The sequence below is a fragment of the Rhinolophus ferrumequinum genome, chromosome 17, assembly GCF_004115265.2.
Source record: "Rhinolophus ferrumequinum isolate MPI-CBG mRhiFer1 chromosome 17, mRhiFer1_v1.p, whole genome shotgun sequence".
Classification (NCBI taxonomy): Eukaryota; Metazoa; Chordata; class Mammalia; order Chiroptera; family Rhinolophidae; genus Rhinolophus; species Rhinolophus ferrumequinum.
The window spans coordinates 43,724,773-43,746,870 of NC_046300.1; the positions used below are offsets into that span (position 1 = coordinate 43,724,773).

General features: G+C 55.5%; 1 protein-coding gene across 14 annotated transcripts in view; it reads left to right on the plus strand.

Moving 5' to 3' along the window:
* The window catches only part of ATP2B2 (ATPase plasma membrane Ca2+ transporting 2), a 360,418-nt gene that overhangs the window by 326,803 nt on the left and 11,517 nt on the right, over positions 1 to 22,098 (plus strand). For all 14 annotated transcript variants that reach the window (XM_033131470.1, XM_033131472.1, XM_033131469.1 and 11 more), the window contains 10 exons: positions 635 to 876; positions 1,452 to 1,686; positions 9,720 to 9,899; positions 10,078 to 10,165; positions 13,736 to 13,842; positions 14,327 to 14,518; positions 17,144 to 17,357; positions 19,050 to 19,261; positions 19,406 to 19,513; positions 21,594 to 21,776. In XM_033131470.1, coding sequence (XP_032987361.1) covers positions 635 to 876; positions 1,452 to 1,686; positions 9,720 to 9,899; positions 10,078 to 10,165; positions 13,736 to 13,842; positions 14,327 to 14,518; positions 17,144 to 17,357; positions 19,050 to 19,261; positions 19,406 to 19,513; positions 21,594 to 21,776 — 1,761 coding nt within the window. The remainder of the gene's footprint in view (positions 1 to 634; positions 877 to 1,451; positions 1,687 to 9,719; positions 9,900 to 10,077; positions 10,166 to 13,735; positions 13,843 to 14,326; positions 14,519 to 17,143; positions 17,358 to 19,049; positions 19,262 to 19,405; positions 19,514 to 21,593; positions 21,777 to 22,098) is intronic.

Here is a 22,098-nt window from a genome sequence, read left to right on the forward strand (position 1 = left end):
CACACGAGTGCCTATGAAACTGGTGAAATCTGAAGGTCAGTTTGATGATATCAGCGTCAATCTTGGTTGTGAAGGTCGCAGTCGTACTGGAGGTGAGTGCTGTGGGACACTGGATGAAGGGTACATGACAGCTCTCTATTATTATTGTACGTGACTCTAGAAATATTTCAAAATAAAACATTGAGACACACACAGTAATGATTAATGCTACATTCAAGATAAAGGTTCTTTCTGGGACAAGGAGTGGATTATGCAGGTGGAGAGAGATACACAGGGAGATTCAACGCTGTCATGTTTCTTAAACAAGAAAAATCTGAAGCAAATATGGCACAATGCTAAGGTTCTCCAAAGCTGAGTGGTGGACTCACAACTGTTTCTCTCATTCTTCTCTATCATGTTTTTATGTTTGAAATAGCTCATACGTTTCTGCATGAGCTGATCTTGCATAGCTCCTTGCATCAGGAGCCAGGGTTGTGCCTGGGATGCAGAGGGCTGAGCGTGGGAGGGTAGACGAAAGGCTCACTGCGGGGAGAGGGGGCAGCCAGAGCCTGGCCCTCACCCCTCAGACCACGAGGCAGAAGCCCCAGGGCCTCAGAGGCAACCTCCGGTGAGCCGCCCACCTCTCTCCCTGCAGCCCCCAGAGAAGGAGGGCGCCCTGCCTCGGCAGGTGGGTAACAAGACTGAGTGCGGCCTGCTGGGCTTCGTGATGGACCTGAAGCAGGACTACGAGTCCGTGCGCAGCCAGATGCCGGAAGAGAAGCTGTACAAAGTGTACACCTTCAACTCTGTGCGCAAGTCCATGAGCACGGTCATCAAGCTGCCCGATGAGAGTTTCCGCATGTACAGCAAGGGTGCTTCTGAGATCGTGCTCAAGAAGTAAGCCGCGCAGTGAGGGGGCAGGGGCACGCGGGGTGGGGGCGGGGCTTCAGGGGCGTGCAACGCGGACTGTCCTGTAGGCCAGGCCCTAGGGGCCACCTGACACCCAGGGGAGCAGAGAGAGCCCCGCCCAATGTCCCACAGCAAGACCACCTCCAGGGCCCTTTGCCCAGTGCTTTTTCCACTATTTCCTCTTACCAATTTCTTCAGCGAGTCCTATACTCCTCCTCCCTTAGTCACTGATAGGAAGTTCTACCCATCATCACTGTTAGATCGCTCTTATTTTACTTTCCTTAGCACAGACTTGGTTGATGGTAGCGATGGCCACTGTTAGCCAGTCTTCTCTGACTCCAGGTGCCAGCAATAGCCTGGAGAACTAAGCAAGTCACTCTCCCTCTGTAGGCCTTGGTTTCCCCTCTTGTGCCTTGAGAGGATTAGGCTAGCCCAGTGGTTCTCAACCCTGGCTACACAATGGAATCACCCCAGGGATGGGGGGATCTGAGCTCGAGCCAGGTAGAGGGAAGATCCTTGGGCCCTCGGCTGGACCTTACCCATCTCCCACCTTCATCCCCCAGGTGCTGCAAAATCCTCACGGGGGCAGGGGAGCCCCGGGTCTTCCGGCCCCGCGACCGGGATGAGATGGTGAAGAAGGTGATCGAGCCCATGGCCTGTGACGGGCTCCGCACCATCTGCGTGGGCTACCGCGACTTCCCCAGTAGCCCGGAGCCCGACTGGGACAACGAGAATGACATCCTGAACGACCTCACCTGCATCTGCGTGGTGGGCATCGAGGACCCCGTGAGGCCGGAGGTAGGCCCCCCACCAGCAGATCAGGGAAGGGGGTCGAGGCTGGAAGTCCAGCCTGCTGGGTAGCCTGGCATAAATTGCCTCACCTCCCAGCCTCAGTTTCCCTATAACACCCAAGGGGTATTCCTCCTGACATGCTCCTAAACATTCAGATTCATCAGACCGGCATCAACCACCCTTGACTTTGGTCTGCTCGGGTCAGCAGTCCTAGAGCCATCCACCCAAACACCGGGGACTTTCCCTCTGGTGCCTCAAGGGACTGTCATGGGGGCTGCCCTGCCTTAGTGACCTCTTGTCCCACAGGAGCCAGGATCTCTTGTAATAAATCCATAGGCCTACGTTCAAGGTCCCTGTGAAGGAGACGGCCAGTAACAAAGGTCACTGCACTCAGGAAACCCTAGGTGTGGTGTCCCCATCAGCATTTAGAGTTCTCTCCGTCCAGGTCCAGTTTACCAATCAGTTTACAATCGCATGCTTGCCTAGGGACACAGCTGACAGTCTACTTTTATCCAGTTTCCAGGGTAACAGAGCTAGAAAGTTAACCAAAGGTCAGATTGTCAAGCAGAAGGGAAGGGTGATGACAGCACACCCCTTCCCATAAGGAGCAAGGTAGGTGACAGACTAAGCACATCTAATAGGATAGAGGTGCTCAGCTTACACTAGGTCTTCAGTCTTCTCTGGCTTAATATGAGCCGAGAATTCCATGCTGGGGATTTGCAGGGCCAGGGGAGGATGGGATGTGCTTGGTCAGTCAGGCTGCCCAAGCCAGAGAGAGGCTGTGGGAAGAGGAGAGGCTGTGTCAAGTCTCCCAAACGCTGCTGTGGTAGGCAGAGGGAGTCAACTTCCCTTGTGGGGCCAGAGGTCAGATCCCAGGTCAAGGCAAGGCATAGGGAGGGCTGGCCTTCCCTTCCTCTGAAGACTCACAACTGCTGGGTCCGAACTTGACTCCCCAGCCAGGCCCTGGCTGGGTCCAGATTGGCCGTGGCTGTGGGACTTGGGAACAGTGTCCCCAGGGCCACCTCCCTCCACCAAGGGCAACTTCAGTCTTCCCCACTTGCCCTGACACCATTCTCTGGGGACGTTTGGCCATTTCCTCCTCCTCTTGGAACCTCTGTGTCCCCTTCTTTCAAGTAAAAGGGGGCAAGACAAGATGCTTACCAAGTTCCTGGCCCCGATGTTGGTTCCAAAAACCAAGAGAACCTAGAAGTTCATAGACATGGACTTTCACATTTAGGCAGCAGGGAGAAGGGTTGAGAGTGTGAGCTCAGGCATCAGGGACACCTGGGATCCTGAGTCCCAGCATTACTGGCTCCATGACCTTGGGCCAGTTACATAACCTCTCTGAGCCTCCATTTCCTCATCTGTAAACTGGGAATGATGATAATAGTATTCTATACACACACACACACACACACACACACACACACACACACACACCAGGATAGGGAGACATCATAATATGTACATGTAACAGGCAGGGTATCTGGCACAAGACTGGTGGCCCATAAATGTGGGTCCCCTTCCTTTCTGCCCCTCCCCCGTGGATTCAGTGACACGTAACAGCCCTAACACAGAGCCTGGCCTACGGAAAGCGCTCAACTAAGTGTTGGTGGAATGAATGAATGAGGATGGATGGGACTAGAACCCCAGTCTTCCAATACCATGCCTGGTGCTCATCTTACACACGCGCGCACACACACAGACCCCCTCACTCCCACCCTGAGCCTAACACAGCAAAGGCTGTTTGTGGCCCTCTGCTTGGCACCAGAGCCCATACACATTTCCCTGTAGACTGCGTCTCTCCCTGGGCAGACAGGCCGTTTTTCAGCCTCCCGGTGGGATGCCAGCTCATCACCAGCTGCTACTGTGTTCAGGCTTCGCCATGATGGATCTCCTTACAGAGACTTGTCCCTGCACAGCTCAAAGGGCCAGCCTGTGGTTCCCCTGTCCTTCCCATCCCCAGATGCCCCCTCTAGTCCCCATACCCAGAGCTCCTGGCTCGTCACCGTGCCTTGGAAACACCCCCGAGGTGGAGTGGAAAGCAGCATCAGACACACACTTTTTTGGCCATGACTTTTTTGTCTCATAACTCAATAAACACACATGCTTAACCAAAATAAGAATTTCACAAAGGAATGTGATGCATTTAAATATTTTTTATTCTCTTATATTTCTTTTCTTTCTTTTTTTAAATGCTAGTCACCCCCCCACCCACCCACTAAACTGATTTCATAATCCACTAAAGAGGCAGGACTCAAGGTTTGCATTGCCGATCTAGTCCAACTACCTTTATACACCCCCAATTTGCAGATGGAAACACTGAGGCCCAAACAGGGACAGTGAGGTTCCCAAAGTCTCTCTGTTAAGAGGCTGAGTGAATGCGGATTAGAACAGGTTTTCTGCCTTCCTCCCCCAGACCTTCTCCTGGGAGCCACAAAAATGAAAGAGCAAATGGTCCTAAGTTAGGTGGGTGAGGAGAGGAGAGAAAAGGGCTGAGCTGGGTCCCTGGCATTTTCTGTTGGCAACATGGCTTCAGGCTTAGACTGTGGGAGGAAGGTGTTGTCCCACCCTGCAGGGCTGGCTACACTTGCATCCCGGAGGCCCCTACAGTGGAGAAAGGGGGCCTGGAACCCAGTCCCTACCCTGCCACTCACTAACAAGCCACTTCCCCTTTCTGTGCCTCCGTCTCCTCGTCTGTAAAATGGGAGCTGGGCCCAGGCGCCACCCGGGTCCCTGCCAAGCTCTGACATTCCGAGCCCACAGACTAGAAGGCCTACCCTTAGCCCTTCTTCACTTCCTTCAGTCAGCGCGTCCCAGTTGGTGACCTCTCGCACCTTGGCTCACCCCCAGGATGTGGATTTAGAAGGTGTAAGCTATGCTGGAGCGCAGTGACTTACTGGAGTGACACAGCAGTCAAGGAACACGCGTCCTAATTCTGCCCTTGCCACTCCTTCACAGAAGACCTCAGGTGCATCTCTTTCCCGGGCCTTAGTTTCCCCATCTGAACAGTTGGAGAGTTGGATGTTCGCCAGTGAGGGACACAGCAGGGTTACTGGTGATACTACTTGCAGGTATAAAAGCTCTGACCTGTTGATTCATCATCTCCCAGAGGGTCAGGGGTGGACGCAGGGCCTGAGGATGCAGGGATGGTTTTTTATTTGTTTTTTTAGGCGATTTATACACGGGCAGCCAGACTCAAAGGTTCAATGGTATAGACAGGGTGAAGAAGCCCCCCCAAACCACCCCCAGTCCCTCAGTTCCCACCTCAAAGGCAGCCACTGTCACCAGTTTCTTGGGTGACCTTGGGGAGTACCTATGCCTACAGTGAGTGTACTTGTGTCACGTTCTCCTGGGCCACCTTGAGGCCAGCCAGAGTGAAACCCTCAGCCTGGATCACCTCTAGGGTCTTACAAGCATGTTCGGATTCGTTTGGCAGCTGCTGCGGGAAAACAAACTCTGGCTCCTTAGTTTCCCCATCTGTCAAGGGAGTGAATCTCAGATTGCCTTCCTCCCTCATGAAGACAAAGGACAAAACGGATAAAAACAGTCCTGCCAAAAAACCCCACCAGAAGATGCTACCTCGGGTGCATTTTCTGAGGCTGATTGAAGCCAGTGTGGATAAAGGCATGGGGAGAGCAGTGGTGTGGGATTTGCTGGGGTAGCCGGGGGTGTTGGAGCCCTTGGAGTCACAGGCAACAGCTGTCACCAGAAACAACAGATGTTTAAAAGCCTTTATTTAATGAAAACAGGAAGTGCCCATTTCCTGGCTGGTTTTCCTCAATGAGAAATATTTAGGGTAATTTTAGCAAAAGAAGGATTTTTTTTTTTCAATTTTACAGCTATTTTATCTGTGTAGAAAGCATACTTCAACCAGATTGATGCCTCTGGGCCTTGAGTCTTAATCACCTCTGGATCTTCAGTGCCAAAAATAGTAAAATGTTCAATAGTTGTTTGTCAAATACATAAATGAGTGAGCAATAAAAGGAAGTACTGAGAGCAGTTGAAGGAAGTGTCCCCTTGGGTTGGAGGAATCAAGATGACTTCATGAATCGAGAACATTTCCCATGAAAGATGAAGCATTCCAGGCAGAGGGGACGGCGCAGGAGAAGACAAAGAGGTGGGAAGGGAGGCTAAGTGCTGGGGACCAGGGACCATCATCCCAGTGGGATTTATGAGAGAAAATACCAGGAAGGGGGCGTGGCGCTAAATTGTAGAGAGTTGCATGTCCCCATCCAAATCCATTCACCTGGCTCTGTATAAAATCACATGTCCCAGGTCAGGCTTCAAGGGACGTAAGCACAAAGAGGGCTCATGATGCATTTAAGAGCACCTATTGTGTGCCAGGCCCCCACGAGAGTTCGAGCGATTGGCGGTCCCCGTCCTCCAGATCCCACCAGATCCCCGTCTGGTGAAGGGGGACATGTGTGCACATAACACACGAGAGCATGACGCAGGACAGGACGAAGACGTCCAGTTGAGGGGGCCGCTGACCAGAAAAGAAGTGGAGTATCTCACGGTGGCTGGGAAGGCCCCTCAGGTGTTTCCAGGTTTGACTCAATCCCCCCACATTTGAGGCAGGTCACAGGCCCCCAAGGTCCCTGACCCAGAAGTCTCACCATCCAAACACCTGCTCCTCCAGATGCCTGCTGCACCCCACCCCCACTGCATCTGCATCCACACACCCCTTCTGCATACCTCCACCCCTGCTGGAACAGAAAGAACAATCAAGGAAGACTGACGTCTTCCCCCAGGGAGGGGTCTTGCCAGCCTCCCTGGCCCCTCGTCACCAGCATCTGCTGGCCCTGTGCTTCATGCTGTTTGCCCCTTGTCACAGGACCCTCCAGCCTCTCTGAAGGGTGGAGACTATCATCCCCATATTACAGTCAAGGAAACCAAAGTTCGGGTGGGACGCCAAGGCAAAGCCCAACCCAGCATTTTGCTCCCTGAGCCCTCTCTCCCGAGTCAGGGAAGCTTCCACTACACAGTGAAAAATGGGGGGGGCCATAAAAATTAGCCTCCTCTTTTTGCTCCCAAGCCAGGTTGTGCAGGGGAGGTCCACAGGGTGGGGATTCCAGGCAGGAAGCATTGAGCGCCCTGAGACAGCCTCGAAAGCAGAAGTCTTTCTAAAACATGGCACCAGTCACCTCAGCCCCAGTTCAGAACTTGCTGTGGCTCCCAGGTCCGAAGGAGCCAGTCCCTGGTTCTGGTACCTTTGGACCTCCGGCCCCCCTCCTGCATCACAGCCAACAGCCCCTCCCTCCACCTTGGCCCCTCCAGATCACCCGAAGCAAGCTGTCTGCAGCGCCCTTCCCACCCTCTCTGCCTGTGCGCCTCGCAGGACAGTTCTCTGCAGCCAGGACCACAATGAAGTGGTCGTCTGTGTCACCCCGCCAGGGCGGAGTGCAAGGTACCTGAGCCTTAGGTAGTCTTGGCTGAAAAGAAGCAGCTCAAACATCCTCTCCTCCAGGAAACTCGCACAGATTTCTCCTCCCGCCCACTTCCTTCTAAAGTAACGGCACCCTCCTGTATGCTCCCAGAGCCCTTTGTACAGCTCTTTACCAAAGACCCTGCCTCCATTCAAGACTACAGGTCTGACCCAGAGTAATTGCTCTCTTATCTAAAAAAAGAACAATTGTGTGAAAGCAGACGATAGATGGTTCCACTGGGGAGCAATCAGCCTTGGAGGAAGTGAGCACCCTGTCATCAGAAGCATGCTAGCAGAGGCTGGCCAACCATCTGTCAGGGACACCTAGGGGGAGATCTAGGCAATGAGCAGAGGGTCAGAGTCATGACCTAAAGCCCCTTCCAACTCCAAGGCCTCACGCATCTTTGAAACAAACATAACCTAAATTATTCCTTTTGGGGCAGGAGCCAGATAAAGGTGTGTGCTCCCAAAAGAAGAGTGGTTGCTTCCTGTCCTCTGGGATAGGAGACAGCAGGGGGCTGCAGCCCGGTTACAGCCATTGTGAGGACGTGGTCAATTATGTAAAAGGGATCTTGGACATTCCACATCCCCACTCCCTCGGGCTCTATAAAAAGAGGTCACATTTGCCTATGTGAGCAGTTGCTGTGGCACAAGGCAGAGGCCATGCTCACGTGGGCCCCAGAAGGCTCCTCCTGGGCCCTGGAAATACATGCTGAAGAGGCCGTGACAAGCTCACCTGCTCTAGTCCTCGTAGGACAGGGAGATCAGTACCTGAGACCACAGAGTGGGTCTCTTAGGGAACTCTGGTGGCTGAAGAGGCGTCCTTACCTTGGCCTGGACTCTGCCTCTCCGTGGAACTCGTCCCTCATCCCACCACACGAAGGCTGTGTTCCTCCGGAATCTGGGTTTTCTCTGCAAGCCACAGGGTGGAGTCTCTGAGGAAGGGTGATACCATAGGCTGAACTTCAGGCAGGTCACAGGGCAGTGGGAAGAGGGAAGAGGGGCAAAGCCAAAGGCAGAGAGACTGGAGAGGGCTGGGCAGTGACCCCGGCTTGAGACGGCGGTGCTCTGGCTAAAGGGACAGCAGATGGGGTGGATGGGGTGGACAGAGGCCAGATATTTTCAAGGTCGATCCTTGTTCTAAAATTCCTGAGGGCAGAAAGGGGACCGAAGGGCAGGGGTTGTCAGCAGTCGGGTTGGGGACCAGCATTCCAACTCTTTGTATTTGCTAGGGCTGCTGTAACAGTACAGCAAACGGAGTGGCTCAAACTACAGAACTGCATCGTCTCAGTTCAAGATCACGGTGTCGGCCGGGTCGGTTCCCCCTGAGGGCTGTGAGGGAAGGGTCTGTTCCGAGCCTCTCGCGTAGCTTCCGGTGCTTTGCCGGCAGTGTTCAGCATTCCTTGGCACGTAGCAGCGTCACCCCATGTCTGCCTTCTCGCTGCGAGTGTGCCTGTGTGCAATTTTCCCCTTTACGAGGACACCAGTCACAAGAGATGAGGGTCCACCCTAATGACCTCATCTTCACTTGATTACCTCAAGGCTCTGTCTCCAAGTCAGGTGACATTCTGAGGTCCTGGGGTGGGGGGGGAGGATTTCAATGTGTCCGTAGGGGGTGAGGCAGACAGACTCGTTTTAGCTCAAAACAGTCTTCACACTCTTAGCTCCTTGAAACGTTTCTGGGGGAGACGCTCCCCAGGCACCAAGATATGCAGGAGGAGTGGGGAGCAGGACTCACTCCCTTCAGGCCTGAGATTCTAAGGTGCTTTGGTATTTTAGTACAACACGATCTTCTGTCCTTGACATGTCCCCTCCCACTCAAAAATGTTTTGCAGCAAATATTGCCTTATAATATTATGTGTCAGTGTCTATGAGTAAGAATCTTATTCAATTGATCTGTGTTGTGTATAATGGGCCAGTTGCAGGCTGGTTTTTCATCCTAATTGCTGGGCAAATCCAGAGCATAAGGGTGGGAGGGAGGTTGGGGGTTGGGGGGGGCAGGACCTTGTTGGCTTCTGATTGGCCCAGACATCAGTCTATCATGACAGACAGGGCAAGAGGCAGTTCTTACTGTCACAGGGAAATGTCATGTTTTATTTCACATAAATGCATAATCATTTGCATTTATTCTAAGCCAATGTCACATTCTATAAATAAAATGCTCCTAAATGCAGCGTTTCCCACCCCACCCCACGCCCCCAAAAAACCCCTGAAAATACATGAACGTATTTACCATTGAGTTTGCAGGAAATGTGCTGTGGATAGAGCAGGGGACAAGATCCTGTTCAGTAGTAGAGTGTGCTATACTCTCACCTGGGGCCCGATCTAAGGGGGTGTTTATTGGGGTCTTCCTCGAAGGTCACGAGAGCCACTGGTTTCATCCCAGGATGGACTATCACAGTTGATAGATAGGTGGCAGCTGCCTGGGGCTCTGCAGAGGAGAATTCTGAGACCACATCATGATTTACAATGCCTGCCAGCCCAGGACAGGAGATGGTCCCTGTGCCATCAGCCATCTAGGTCCCTTTCGGTGGAGATGCCGGGGAGCAGGGCTCACTCTGGCATCCCCCCAAGGTGGCTCCACCCCCATGGCTCCTGCCCTCCGTTCCAGGTCCCAGAAGCCATCCGAAAGTGCCAGCGGGCAGGCATCACGGTCCGCATGGTCACCGGTGACAATATCAACACAGCCCGAGCCATCGCCATCAAGTGTGGCATCATTCATCCTGGGGAGGACTTCCTGTGCCTTGAGGGCAAGGAGTTCAACCGGAGGATCCGCAATGAGAAGGGAGAGGTACATGGCCCAGAGGGATGAGCTTGGCTGGGGGACCGGGAGGCAGGGTGCGGCATGATTGTACAGAAGCCAGCCAGTGTGCCAAGAACCCAGTGACTCTAGGCCAGGCCCCTCCTTTCTCCAGGCCTGTTTCTCTCCCCAACCTCACCAACCCTTCCCCTCCCGCATCCCTCTCCAGATTGAGCAGGAGCGAATCGACAAGATCTGGCCAAAGCTTCGAGTGCTGGCGCGCTCCTCCCCCACAGACAAGCACACCCTGGTCAAAGGTAAGACGGGCGGGCACAGGCAGCTCTGAAGCGCAGGTGCCAGCCCTCTGCAGGCCTCTGTTTCCTGACATCTGCAGCTTCTTTCCAGGATGAAAAGGGCTTTCGCCTGGGGCTCCCCACACCTGGGAACACCCTTCTTTCATCCTCTTTATAGCCCTGGAGGCCTCCTAAGGGGATGGTGAGGCGAGGAGTTTGTGAATCTGCTCTCTGGGCTTCAGCTCCTATAGGAGGCCAAGGGACTGCCTGTCTAGGGGCCAAAACTCATGGCCTGAGGGCTGAAAGGGGCCCACAGCTGTGTTTTATTTGGGTCTTACAATGCCGTTTTTTATGTTGAATTTGAATGACTTTATGCAGACCTTGCTCCCTCAGGTTTGACACCGTCTTCACCACTCCTTATGTCTGACACTCAGCCCATTTCATTTATTTATGTTCTGTCTGGGCCCAGAGCTTGGGAGTTTGAGACCTTGGGTCTGCTTCACCTCTGAGGCCCCTAAGCGACATCCGTAAGCAGGACATGGAGGATGGGATGTCCCGGGAATAGCAACCTGGGAGATGAAGCCAACAGCCAGCTTCCTCCTACTTCCTGTCTCCTCCAGTGACAGGCACACCCCTTGCTGAGCCCATCCAGGTGGCCACATGCTGGGCACGTTCAGAGTCCCACAGCCCTGGGTTCAAGGGCTGCTTCTGCCACCGACCTACTCTGTGGCCTTGGGCAAGTCCCTGTCCCGCTGGGATGCAATTTTTTCATCTGTAAGATGGACATACAGAGAAGGTGTCTGGCTGAGGTCATCCCTAGGTCATCTGGGATTTCTCTCCCAAAGGTGCTGCCCCAGCATATTAGCAGAGGCAGATCTGGGAACAGAAACACGAGACCCCAGAACCACACATACCCAAGCAGGAGGCCCCCCTCTATCCCCATTTCCTCTTCAGTCACTCATTCATTCATTCACTTATTGTTTTGATAAATGTTTATTGAGAATCTACTATGTGTCGGGCCCTGCTCTTGGCAGACATGACCCTTCCCTCTTGGAATTCATGGTCCAGGTTCCATCCAACAGATATTAAATGGCTGGCTTCCCTTCATAGAGCTAAAGGCTGCACTGGTGGAAGAGAAGAGTGATTTGGGACCCTCTTGCTGGTGTCTGATCACAGGCCATGGATGGTGGGTTGGGGATCCAGCAGAAGGGCCTATGTTTCAGGCAGGGCAGGGAACTGCACTATGAAGCCCAGAGGCACCTTCAAGGAGTGGAAAGAAGTTCAATTGGCCAGGCCAGGACTCAAGAAAGGAAGGGAGACTAGAGAAGGGGCTGCCAGCATCAGATCATGCAGGGCCTTGAATGCGAATGGCCTGCACAGTCAGCTCAGGGTGGGGGCTGTGGGAGGCCGTGAGGGGAGACATCTGCCTTAGAAAGCTCACTCCCTGCCGTGTGGCCTGGAAGCAGAGGGACTGCCAGGATTGCACAGCTGTGAGGGGACAGCTGGTCCAGGTGTCTGGGCCCAGTGACTGTTGGTATGCTGTGGAGGGAGATGGGGGATCCAGGATTCCATCAGTCTGCACCTGTTTGAGAGCCTGCTGTGTGTTAAGAGTTGCGAGAGAAGGGACACGTCTGAGGGGAAACTGACACACTCGGTTCATGACCGGCTGAGCTGGAGGCCCCCTGACATCCAAGTGGAGATGTCCAGAAGACAGCTGGACAGCCATGGAGTCAGGGCTCAGGAGAGAGAGCTGGCCAGAGGTAAAGACACAGGTGGGGGATGCCGAGCCAGAGAGCAGGGAAGCTGGCTGAACCCAGGACCTCCTCCCTGAGCAATGGGCAGAGGCTGCGATCTGTCAGCAGAGACCAGGGAGAGGCACCCAGAGGGCAGGAGGACAGCCAGGAGCAGTGGTGCCCAGGAAAACAAGGAAAGAAGCCAGGTGAGGAAGAAGAGGTGGCCCACAGCGTGAACAGCTGCTGAGAGGTCCAGAGACAGGACAGGGATGTGCCATAGGAGGTGGCCGCAGAAGAGCCCCCAGTGACGACACACAGCAGGGCCGTGCCAGCGCTGGAGGAGGCAGACGGGTCTGGCGGAAAGTGTCCTCTCGGCTGCCTCCTCTACTTGGAGGAGTAAGAGGGCTGTGAAAAGGCTGGTGCCGGCCTGGGGCCCCTTTCCTGCCCTAGGGGAGTTCCCAGGCGGGCAGAGGAAACCGATGGGCTGAAGGCTTCGGCTGCCAGGACAGTCGTAAGCAGTAGCATCAGCTCGGAGTGGCCGCCGGGACCACTCTCGGGGTGCACGCCTTGGAGCTGGGCCTTGAAGCCGGGGGAGCTTTGACAGTTGCGAAGAGCTGGGATGGGGGATATAGTGCCCCAAGTTAGGGAACTCATTCCCTCATTCCACAGGCTGCTGCTATTTGCCAAGCGCAGGGCAGGGGGACACACAGATGGATGGGAGCTGATGAGGGCAGGCGGGGTTCTCGGGGTCACAAGGTCTTCCCAGGGAAAGTGGCCTCCAAGCTGAGACTACAGCTGGGTGACAGGGACAGCTGGCCCAAGGAACAGCTTGTGCAAGACATGGGCGAGCAGAGCCGGCTCTGCAGGACTGAGAGCCATTCCTGCAGTAAAATCACAGACTAGGGATGGCCAGGGTGGGTACGGGAAGTGCGAGAAGAAAAGATCAGAGAATAGGCAACTTCTGACCACGGAGGACCTCGTGAGAGGAGCTAAGAACGCACATGTCATCCTGAGGCCACGTGGGCAGTGAGAAAACGACTTTCACCTGGTGCTGGTGGGACAGTGTCAGACTCAGGTGTTAGAAAGACGTGGGCCTGCTGATGATTGAAGGGGGAGCCTGGGGTTAGTGACAGGGACCTTTATAGGGACAGAGAGAAGTGGATGGATCCACATAGGCCTCAGTGATGCATTTAGTGTGTGGAACAAGAGAAGTACATGTCAAGGTTGACAGTCAAATTTCTGTCCTGCCCATGCTCTGGGGCCGCCAAACTCACACGCGCCCAGTGATGACATCTTTCACCCACCCTTTTGCACCGGCCCCCGCTCAGTGACACGGGCCACATGTTATCCGTTCATTTTGTTATTTGTTGAGTATTTTATTGAGGATGAACATCTGGAGAGAGGTCAAGGACAGAATAGTGGGTAAGGGGTCATTTGCAAATGGCACAACCCAGACCTCCTCAGGTGTGAATGGACCTCCCAGAGAAGGTGCTGGGCGAGCACATGGTAGACCCCTAGCAAAACCCTGGCCCCTGGAGAACAGAGGGGCCCCTGGAGCTCCAGCAGAGGGGAGGCGATTCTGGCCAGGGTGGCTGCTGGTGTGGTCGTGGGCTGCAGAGAGAAGAAAGGGTGCCGGTGAGGCGAGCAGGCCCAGAGCATAAGGTGTCCTACGTCCCCTGCAGGTGCTGGGAGCTACGGGTGAGCCTGGAGCTGGGAAGAGCCATAGGGACGGGGGTGGCAGGGTCAGAGCCAGACTAGAGGCTGTGCAGCCCAGGCTCCTCCTGAGGATCAGGACTGGCCAGCTGCCCCTGCCCCATGGAGCGTCCCAGGGCCCTAAGCACGAACCTGGCCTGTCCCACAGGTATCATCGACAGCACGCACACCGAGCAGCGGCAGGTGGTAGCCGTGACAGGGGATGGCACCAACGACGGCCCTGCGCTCAAGAAAGCCGACGTGGGCTTCGCCATGGTAGGAGCAGCTTGCAAGGGGCGTAGGGCCGCGTCTGGCAGGAGCTTGTGGGCAGGGGGTTGCGGGACATGGATAACACAGCCCCGAGCTGGTGGAGCAGGACCTCCGGTTCACACTCAGCCCACCCACTGACCACTTTATGTGCCCAGTGCTCTCAAGGCTCAGCCCAGCCAGGTCTCCATGGGAGGGCAGCCCTCTCCCTGCACTGATGAGTCTGGGGTTAGGGAGTGGGGGAGGAGCCAGGAGCCAGGAGCCAGGGAGAGCTTCCTGGAGGCAGAGGGCTGGCCTCAGGGGCTGGACCTGTCAGCAGCAGGTGTGTGTGAACGCATGTGTGTGTGCGCGATGCCCTGTGCTGTGCTGGCAGTTAGGTGTGTGTATGGGGGGGGAGGGTAGCACTGAGGACGTGTCGGGGGTGAGGACAGTGTCGCTCGAGCTGCTTGCCTCCCGGGTCGCCCCATGCAGGCTCCTGTCCCCATCCCCGTAGGGTATTGCAGGCACAGATGTGGCCAAGGAGGCCTCAGACATCATCCTGACGGATGACAACTTCAGCAGCATCGTCAAGGCGGTGATGTGGGGCCGCAACGTCTACGACAGCATCTCCAAGTTCCTGCAGTTCCAGCTGACAGTCAACGTGGTGGCCGTGATTGTGGCCTTCACGGGCGCCTGCATCACACAGGTGGGTCCTCTGAGGGTGGGTGGGGCCCAGGGGACAACCCCAGGTCATCGCACCCATCAATGGAGTGCCTACGGGGGGCCAGGAACTGCATCACAGACCTCAGGGGCAGGTGCCAGCTCCATGGAGCTGAGGAAATGAGGCTCAGAGATGTCCAGGGTTTGCCCAAGGTCACCTGGCAAGTGGGTGTGGTCAGCCTCACTTCCACATCAGCCTGACCCGGGCACCAGTCTGTCCTGGCTCCAGGCAGTGTGAGAAGTGATCTCGAGGGAAGGCAGGGCTCCTGGCTGCATAAAGGGCCAGAAGGAGATGGGGGAAGGCAGGCCCAGGGGACATCAGGCAGCTGGATGCAGGCAGGGAGCTGGCGGGGCCCAGCAGACCTTAGTTCTGACAAGGAATGTGTCTGGAGGGGCCTGTTTGCCTGGGTGCCTGCGGTTGGGTGGGGGCCGCAGCAGGAGTCGGAGGCTCTGTCACCGAGAGAGGCAGTGGTGTGTCGGGACCACAGTCTGAGTCTTGAGCAGCCCGTGTCCTGAACCCAGGGGAAGCCAACCACAGGCGCCGCCATCTGCCGCCTCCCTGCTTCCTTCCCAGCTCCTTGCAGCAGGAACAGCGATGATGCCCATTTTACAGAGGCAGGAAGTGAGGCTCAGAGAAGAGACAGGCCAGTTAACTGCCATTGTTCCCACAGCCTCCCCCAGAGGCTGACCAGCCTGGCCTGGGGAGGCCACGAGGGTATTCCGAGGCCTGGCCCCTCCTAGCAGCCACGTGGGCGGACAAGCTCCTGCCCATACGAGCCACCAGAGGCCCTGAGACTGGCACTGCCCCAAAGAGCTGTGTGGCCCTGGGAACGCTGCTCCCCTCTATTTCATTCTGAGCCCTTGAGGATACACATGGCAGCACCTAATACCCCAGGCCTGGGAGTCAGAGTCCTGGTGGCTGAAGCCCTTTGGCTCTCAAGGGCCTTCTCTCCTGGTCTGTGGATGAGAGGCTCCCTCTAGTGGTGGTTTAAGGGACACTCCCAGGGCTCGGCAACTCCTACAAGCATCTTGAGACCAACGGATGCCAGATGGGGAAACTGAGGTTCCAAGAAGACTGAGTTTGCCTGAGGTCTTAGATTGAGTTGGTGACCATGGAAGCCTTAGTGAGGAGATGGGGGTGGGGGGCTTGACCCCAAGAGGCATGTAATCAGAGCGGGCTGATAGGCAGGAAGAAGCTGAAGGGCATGGGGAGCGTGAGTGAGCCCAGGCAGAGGTGGGAGAAGTGGCCAAAGGAAGGGCTACGGTAAATCTCTAGGATGTGAGTGAATGTATGGGGTACAGGCAGAGGTGGCCTCGGGAAGTACATGGAGAGGACAGAAGGGTGACGGACAGCTCGGCCCAGGCTGTTGGACTTACAGGGTCTGTGGTCTTCCTAGAGGAGGTGTTCCACCAGCAGTTGGGGCTAAAGCCACAGGGAGAGGTCTGACTTGGAGAGAGGGGTGATGTGGGGAGATGTGGGCGCCTGCAGCCAGGGACAGGTGTGGAAAGAGAGCAGGGCCCAGGCAGGGGCCACAGGGAGCACAGATTTAAGAGGCAGAGGAAGAGGAGCCCGAGGGAAACGGGGAAGGAAAAGGAACATTCCGAGAGAAGGAGGAAGGCCAGGATAGTGGGGTCGGGGCAGAGGGGGAGTCAGGGGCCAAACTTGACAGGATGTCACTGAGATGGGGCTGGACAACGTATCCCTTGATTATAACAAGTAAGGGGCTCGTGCTCTTGTAGAAAGGCCTTCAGGGGGGCATGGAGAGGCCCGAGTCTGGCTGCTAAGGACAAGGCACGCGGGGGTGTGAGGAAGGAGGGGGCCAAGTGGATTAACTAACTTGGGGCAGTGTAGACCCGATTGTGCACAGAACAATATGAATATGTGATTCCAGTCTCAGGCAGAGAGAGATGTGGAAGGATCCACACCAGACTGGACAGTGAAAGCTTGCAGGTGGTACAATCATTCATGAGTTTTAGCTTCTGCGATTCTTTATTTGCCCATATTTTCTACCACGAAAATACGTTATTTTTAGAATCATATGTACACACAATAATTGCTCACATTAAAGTGGAATAAGAGGTAAAGCGAAACTGAGTGGTAGTGAAAAGGGGAAGGGGTCATGGCATTGTAGGTGGGGTAGGAGACACTGGAGCCATTGATAATTGAGGGGAAAGAAGCAGCACGGAGAGGGCAGAAGGAGGCGATGGAGAGTGGGGTGTTATCTGCGCTGGAGATGGTTGGGGAGGTCTTGGCCTGAGCCCGGAGGCGAGACACCTGGAGGGGAGGAGGGATGTGGCCAAATTTACTGGAGGGCAGAGAGCTGGTAGCCATCGGGCCCAGAGGCTCAGTTTTCTCCCTGGGGAAGAAGATGGCCGAGGTGGGCGGGTCTGAGCTGTTCTCCAAGGAAAGCCTCGGAGAACCTGCTCTGTGCCTGCTCAGGAACCCAGGGATCAGGCCAGCTAAGGCCAGACCCCCCGGGCAGAGCAGAATCAAGGTTCCAGCAGACAGCTGCTGAGACCACAACAACAAGCCCATGTCTGCGGGTACCTGGTAGCGGCAGGTGGGGCCAGCCTCCCCTGTGACAGCCCTCTCCACGGTCGCCGTCCCCAGGACTCCCCTCTGAAGGCTGTGCAGATGCTCTGGGTGAACCTCATCATGGACACGTTCGCCTCGCTGGCGCTGGCCACCGAGCCGCCCACCGAGAGCCTGCTCCTGAGGAAGCCGTACGGCCGCAACAAGCCCCTCATCTCACGGACCATGATGAAGAACATCCTGGGCCACGCTGTCTACCAGCTCACCCTCATCTTCACACTGCTCTTTGTGGGTGAGTCCCCCCAGCCCCCGGGGACACCTTGGCCCAGACTCAGCTTTCTGGATTTACATCCACCTTCCTGTTTGCCAATGGGTGGTGGAGGACCAGAGAGGTGAAGTTAGTTGCTCAAGATCACACAGCAAGACTGGGGCAGAGCCAGGCCCTGTCCCAGATCCAGCCAATCTCAAAGCCAGGACTTTTTCCACTGATGACAGCTCCGAACACTGAGGTCACACTGTGCAAGGCAGTGCCCAGGCGCCAATGAACGCCCCTCACCCCAGCCCCACAGGAGCCTGAGGCTCTTGGGGGAAGTGACTGGCCCCTTCTCGGACCCATTCCCACACTTTGTCCTGGTCCCGTGGAAGGTGTCCTCGGTGAGGCTTCCTCACAGAAGTGCCACACACTTGCCTACCCACCACCTGTTTCCACAGCACTTTTATTTAGGCTGCCAGCCGCTCCATGAGGCAAGCTCTTTTGCCACCACCCCACGTTACAATAGCACCAAGCACAGAGAGGTGAGGTGACCTGCCCAAGGGCGTGCAGCCATTCTGAAGACGAGCCCCAGCAAAGAACCAGGTCTGGCTGAGGCTGAGACGGGCCTGGTTTTCATGGGTGTTGTAGAGATGATCCAGGCAAAGCCTACCCCCAGGTCACAGATGAGGAAATAGAGGCCCAAAGAAGAGCAGAGGCTAGCATCTGGTCACACAGCAAGTTGGGGCTAGCTGGGAGCCTCCAGCCTGGGCACTTCCTCCACGTGAGTCTCCTCGAGCTGGGCTTTCCACGCCAACGAGCACTTGCCTTCAAAGTCCAGAGTACAGATGAAGGTGGGGCGTGGACCTGCTCCTCAAAGGGTAGTCCTCTTCCATAAATTTCAAAGGTGATATGTTGACAGGTCTGTTGTAAAAGTCACAATGAAAAGCCTTGGAGGAATCCCCAGGAAAGGAAAACCAGGAGAGACTCAAAGATAAAGCTGTGGAGGTGTGGGGGAGGGAGGGGAGAGAAGGGCGGGCCCCTGGCTTACTTGCTGGCTTCCCCCTTATGTTCCTACCCTCGGTGGTTTTCCCTCGGAGTCAGCTAGACCCCCCACACTCAGAAAACCCCACAAACCCTCCTGGCACCAGCTTACATAGGTATGCCATCAGTGGGACGACTATGCCGTCTACCATGTGACAGCCCAGGGGTCAGAGAATAAGGCCACATGGGTGGGTCCAGAGCCAGCCTGGCCTAGGAGCCCCAACCTCCGTATAGGAACTGATACTTCTCATAATAACCCATGAGTTTCCAGAGGTCTCAGCAAGGGACATACTGAGTTACAAGAAGCAGCACTTTCGGGGGAACCCAAAGCCATGGCTTCCCACCAGGTGTTCCTCGTTCATGCCCCGTCTTCCAGTTTGCCAACTGGGGGGGTCACCTTTTATAAGCAACGTCGCCTGATAGCACAGCCACCATTCCACCTTTATCAGTTTTCCATAGAAAAGGCAGAAGAAAGTTCATCCAAGCTCTCTCTCCCCTAGAGGAGTAAGGGCTTTATTACCCCCCCACTCGCACTCACGACCACCCAACAGCACAGGCCCGCCTGCCCCCCAGTGTCTGGAGCACGCCTCCCTGCCCGGGCGGCCCGCCCTGCTGCTCAGAAGAGGCCCCACGTAGGGCCCTGCAGCGCCCGCCACGGCCCACAGCCCGGCTCCTGCGCTCTCGCTTCAGGGGAGAAGATGTTTCAGATCGACAGCGGGAGGAACGCGCCCCTGCACGCCCCGCCCTCGGAGCACTACACCATCATCTTCAACACCTTCGTCATGATGCAGCTCTTCAACGAGATCAACGCCCGCAAGATCCACGGGGAGCGCAACGTCTTCGATGGCATCTTCCGGAACCCCATCTTTTGCACCATCGTGCTGGGCACCTTTGCCATCCAGGTAGCCAGGCTGCCTTCCTCACCTGGGCCTGGGTGGGCATGGGCAGCAGGAGCCCTGCCACAGTGCCCTGGGAGCCCAGGCCTGCAAGCCGCCCTGACGGTGTCTGTCTGTCTGTCTCGCCTCTCTGTTCCCTTTCACCTCCAGATAGTGATCGTGCAGTTTGGGGGTAAGCCGTTCAGCTGTGCTCCGCTGCAGCTGGACCAGTGGATGTGGTGCATATTCATCGGGTTAGGAGAGCTCGTCTGGGGCCAGGTAAGTTTGGGGTGGGTTGCAGGAGCTTGCCTGTCAGTGGGGGAAGGGAAGGAGCACTGCCAGGGAATCCAGGAGCCCCAGGAATGGGTGCCAGCTCTGCCAGAGACTCACTGTCTGTCCCTGGGCAAGGCCTTCCTCATCTCTGGGCATCTGAGCAACGGGAATTGGCCAAGGTGTCATTTGGGGACCATCACAGTGATTTTTGCCTTATATCTAGGTACCACTGGTCCTGTTATTTACTTAACGTTTTCTTTTAATCACATCAGTTTTTTTTTACTGAAATTTATTTCAAAAGACCACTTTATATTATTAACATGAGTGGAAAATCAATATCACTTGTCATAAATAGAAGCTAACCAAAAAATAATGTAATGAAAACAATGTAATTACACTAACGGGATACCATGGTCCTGCCAAGGCTCAGAGCCTGAAGCCGGCGGGTTGTTACAAAGGGAGATTAGGAAGTGGTGTGACTGACGGTTTGGACGGTTTTGAATGGAGATTCTTAAGTGGCAAGACACCAAGCTGAGGCTCGTGCGGGGGCCCTGAGGGCACGTACGAAGGGTGAAGTCCACCATGCCACAGAGCTACTCGGTGCTGTCTGTGGCCGTCTGAGATCCTCCTGCTCTGGGACCCCTGGGCTGGATGCTCTGTAGGGGCCCTTCCAGCTACGACGCGAGAACATTCTCCCACCAGTTCCCTTTCCTACTGTTGCCCAAGTTCCAGAAATGCACACACGGGTGCACATACACACACACACCATCACACACACACATACATGCACACACCATCACACACACGCGCACACACCGTCACACGTGCACACACCATCACACACACACGCGCACACACCATCACACACACACATACACGCACACACCACACACATAAATACGTGCACATACCATCACACACACACATACATGCACACACCATCACAGTGCTTACACTTGCAGCTCAAAGGCAACTGACCAGGATGTGGCAGTGCTTGTGACATGTGCCCCGAGCTGAATCCTGAGCCACACGGGCTTTATCCCCATGATGCTTTGTCATCCAGGCAGTGGGGGCCCAACAGACCTGAGACAGCGTTCTTGCCTCCAAGCTGTTTGCAGTTTTGAGTTAACTCCAGTGGCAGAAATTAACTAAAAGATAAGAAAAAAATTTAGTTTCATCCAAAAGAAACTTCTTTGGAGAGTTATAAACTAGATTTAACTTAGCAGCCCCATTCCCTGGGCACCCTCGGGGCCAGGCCATCTTTATTTCACTGGGGCCCACACCCTCTGGGAGCTCTCGGATGTCTGGGCAGGCAGACTTCTAACGCCTAAGGACGACGCCAGCAGGCAATCCCTACCTTAAACTCGCAGAGAACCCCTGAGGCTGAGTGTCCAGGCCAACCCCTGTCTGTCCCTACAGGAGATAAAGGGACCTCTGACCTCCACCACCTCAGCTTCCCCGTAGGGCCTGCCTCCCAGGCCTCAGCCCCATGGACACCCCTTTGAAGGAAGAGTAAGAATGAAGGCGTGTCCCCTTCCCATACTGCCTTCCCTTGCCGGGAAGGCAACCGTTCCCAAAGGGCACCCAGCCCCTGAGCCTCTGTTGTGATGTTGGGTACCCAGAACCCAGTGACCTCAGGAGGAATGAGCCCAGAGGCCTGAGGGCCAGCCAGGGCCAGGCTCGTGCACGGCAACTCACACACACCATGTCGCTTAACCCCCAGCCCTAAGCACTGCCCTCAGCTCTCCAGATGGGAAAACCAGAGCTCAGACAGGTTAAATGACTTGCCCAGGGTCACACGACCAGAAGGGTCTGGGCTATTCATATCTGTCCAACTCCTAAAGGCCAAGATTTTCCACTGTGTCCTCCTGACTCTGGACGAGTGAGTGAATTAACAAGTATAATAAGAGATTGAAAGGTTGAATTGAGAAATGGGTGAGATGAGTTAAGAAATAAGCTGAACGTGTAATTAGGGCACCAGGGCAGAGGAAAGGGAAGGTGAGAGAACACGGAGGGTGGAAGGAAGGGAAGGAAGCTGACTAAGGGACAGCGCCCCTTGCCCTGACGTTGGCTGTGTCCTCTGCAGGTCATCGCCACCATCCCGACCAGCAGGCTCAAGTTCCTCAAGGAGGCGGGCAGGCTCACGCAGAAGGAGGAGATCCCAGAGGAGGAGCTCAACGAGGACGTGGAGGAGATAGACCACGCTGAGCGGGAGCTGCGGCGGGGCCAAATCCTGTGGTTCCGAGGCCTAAATCGGATCCAAACCCAGGTATACGAGGCTCCCAGGGCTAGGCCCACACCTGGCTGGGCAGGGTTGATGGAGCTATGCCTGCTCCCTGTCACCCCCAGGGCCGCGGAGGCCAGGGTCCAGACCTGCTCTCACCATCTCACCAGCCTTTTGTACACCCACGTCCCTCACACGCACTCTCCCGTGGCTGCTAACGAAACAGCTGCCTCCTCGGGAACATTCCACCTCACCCTCTCGGCCAGCAAATGGTCAGACTGGGGTGTCCAGGGGTTTGCCCAGAGGGCCGGGGAGGGGCTGACCCTGAGGGCTGAGGTGACTGAGGGGCTGTAGTCAGGGCATCTGG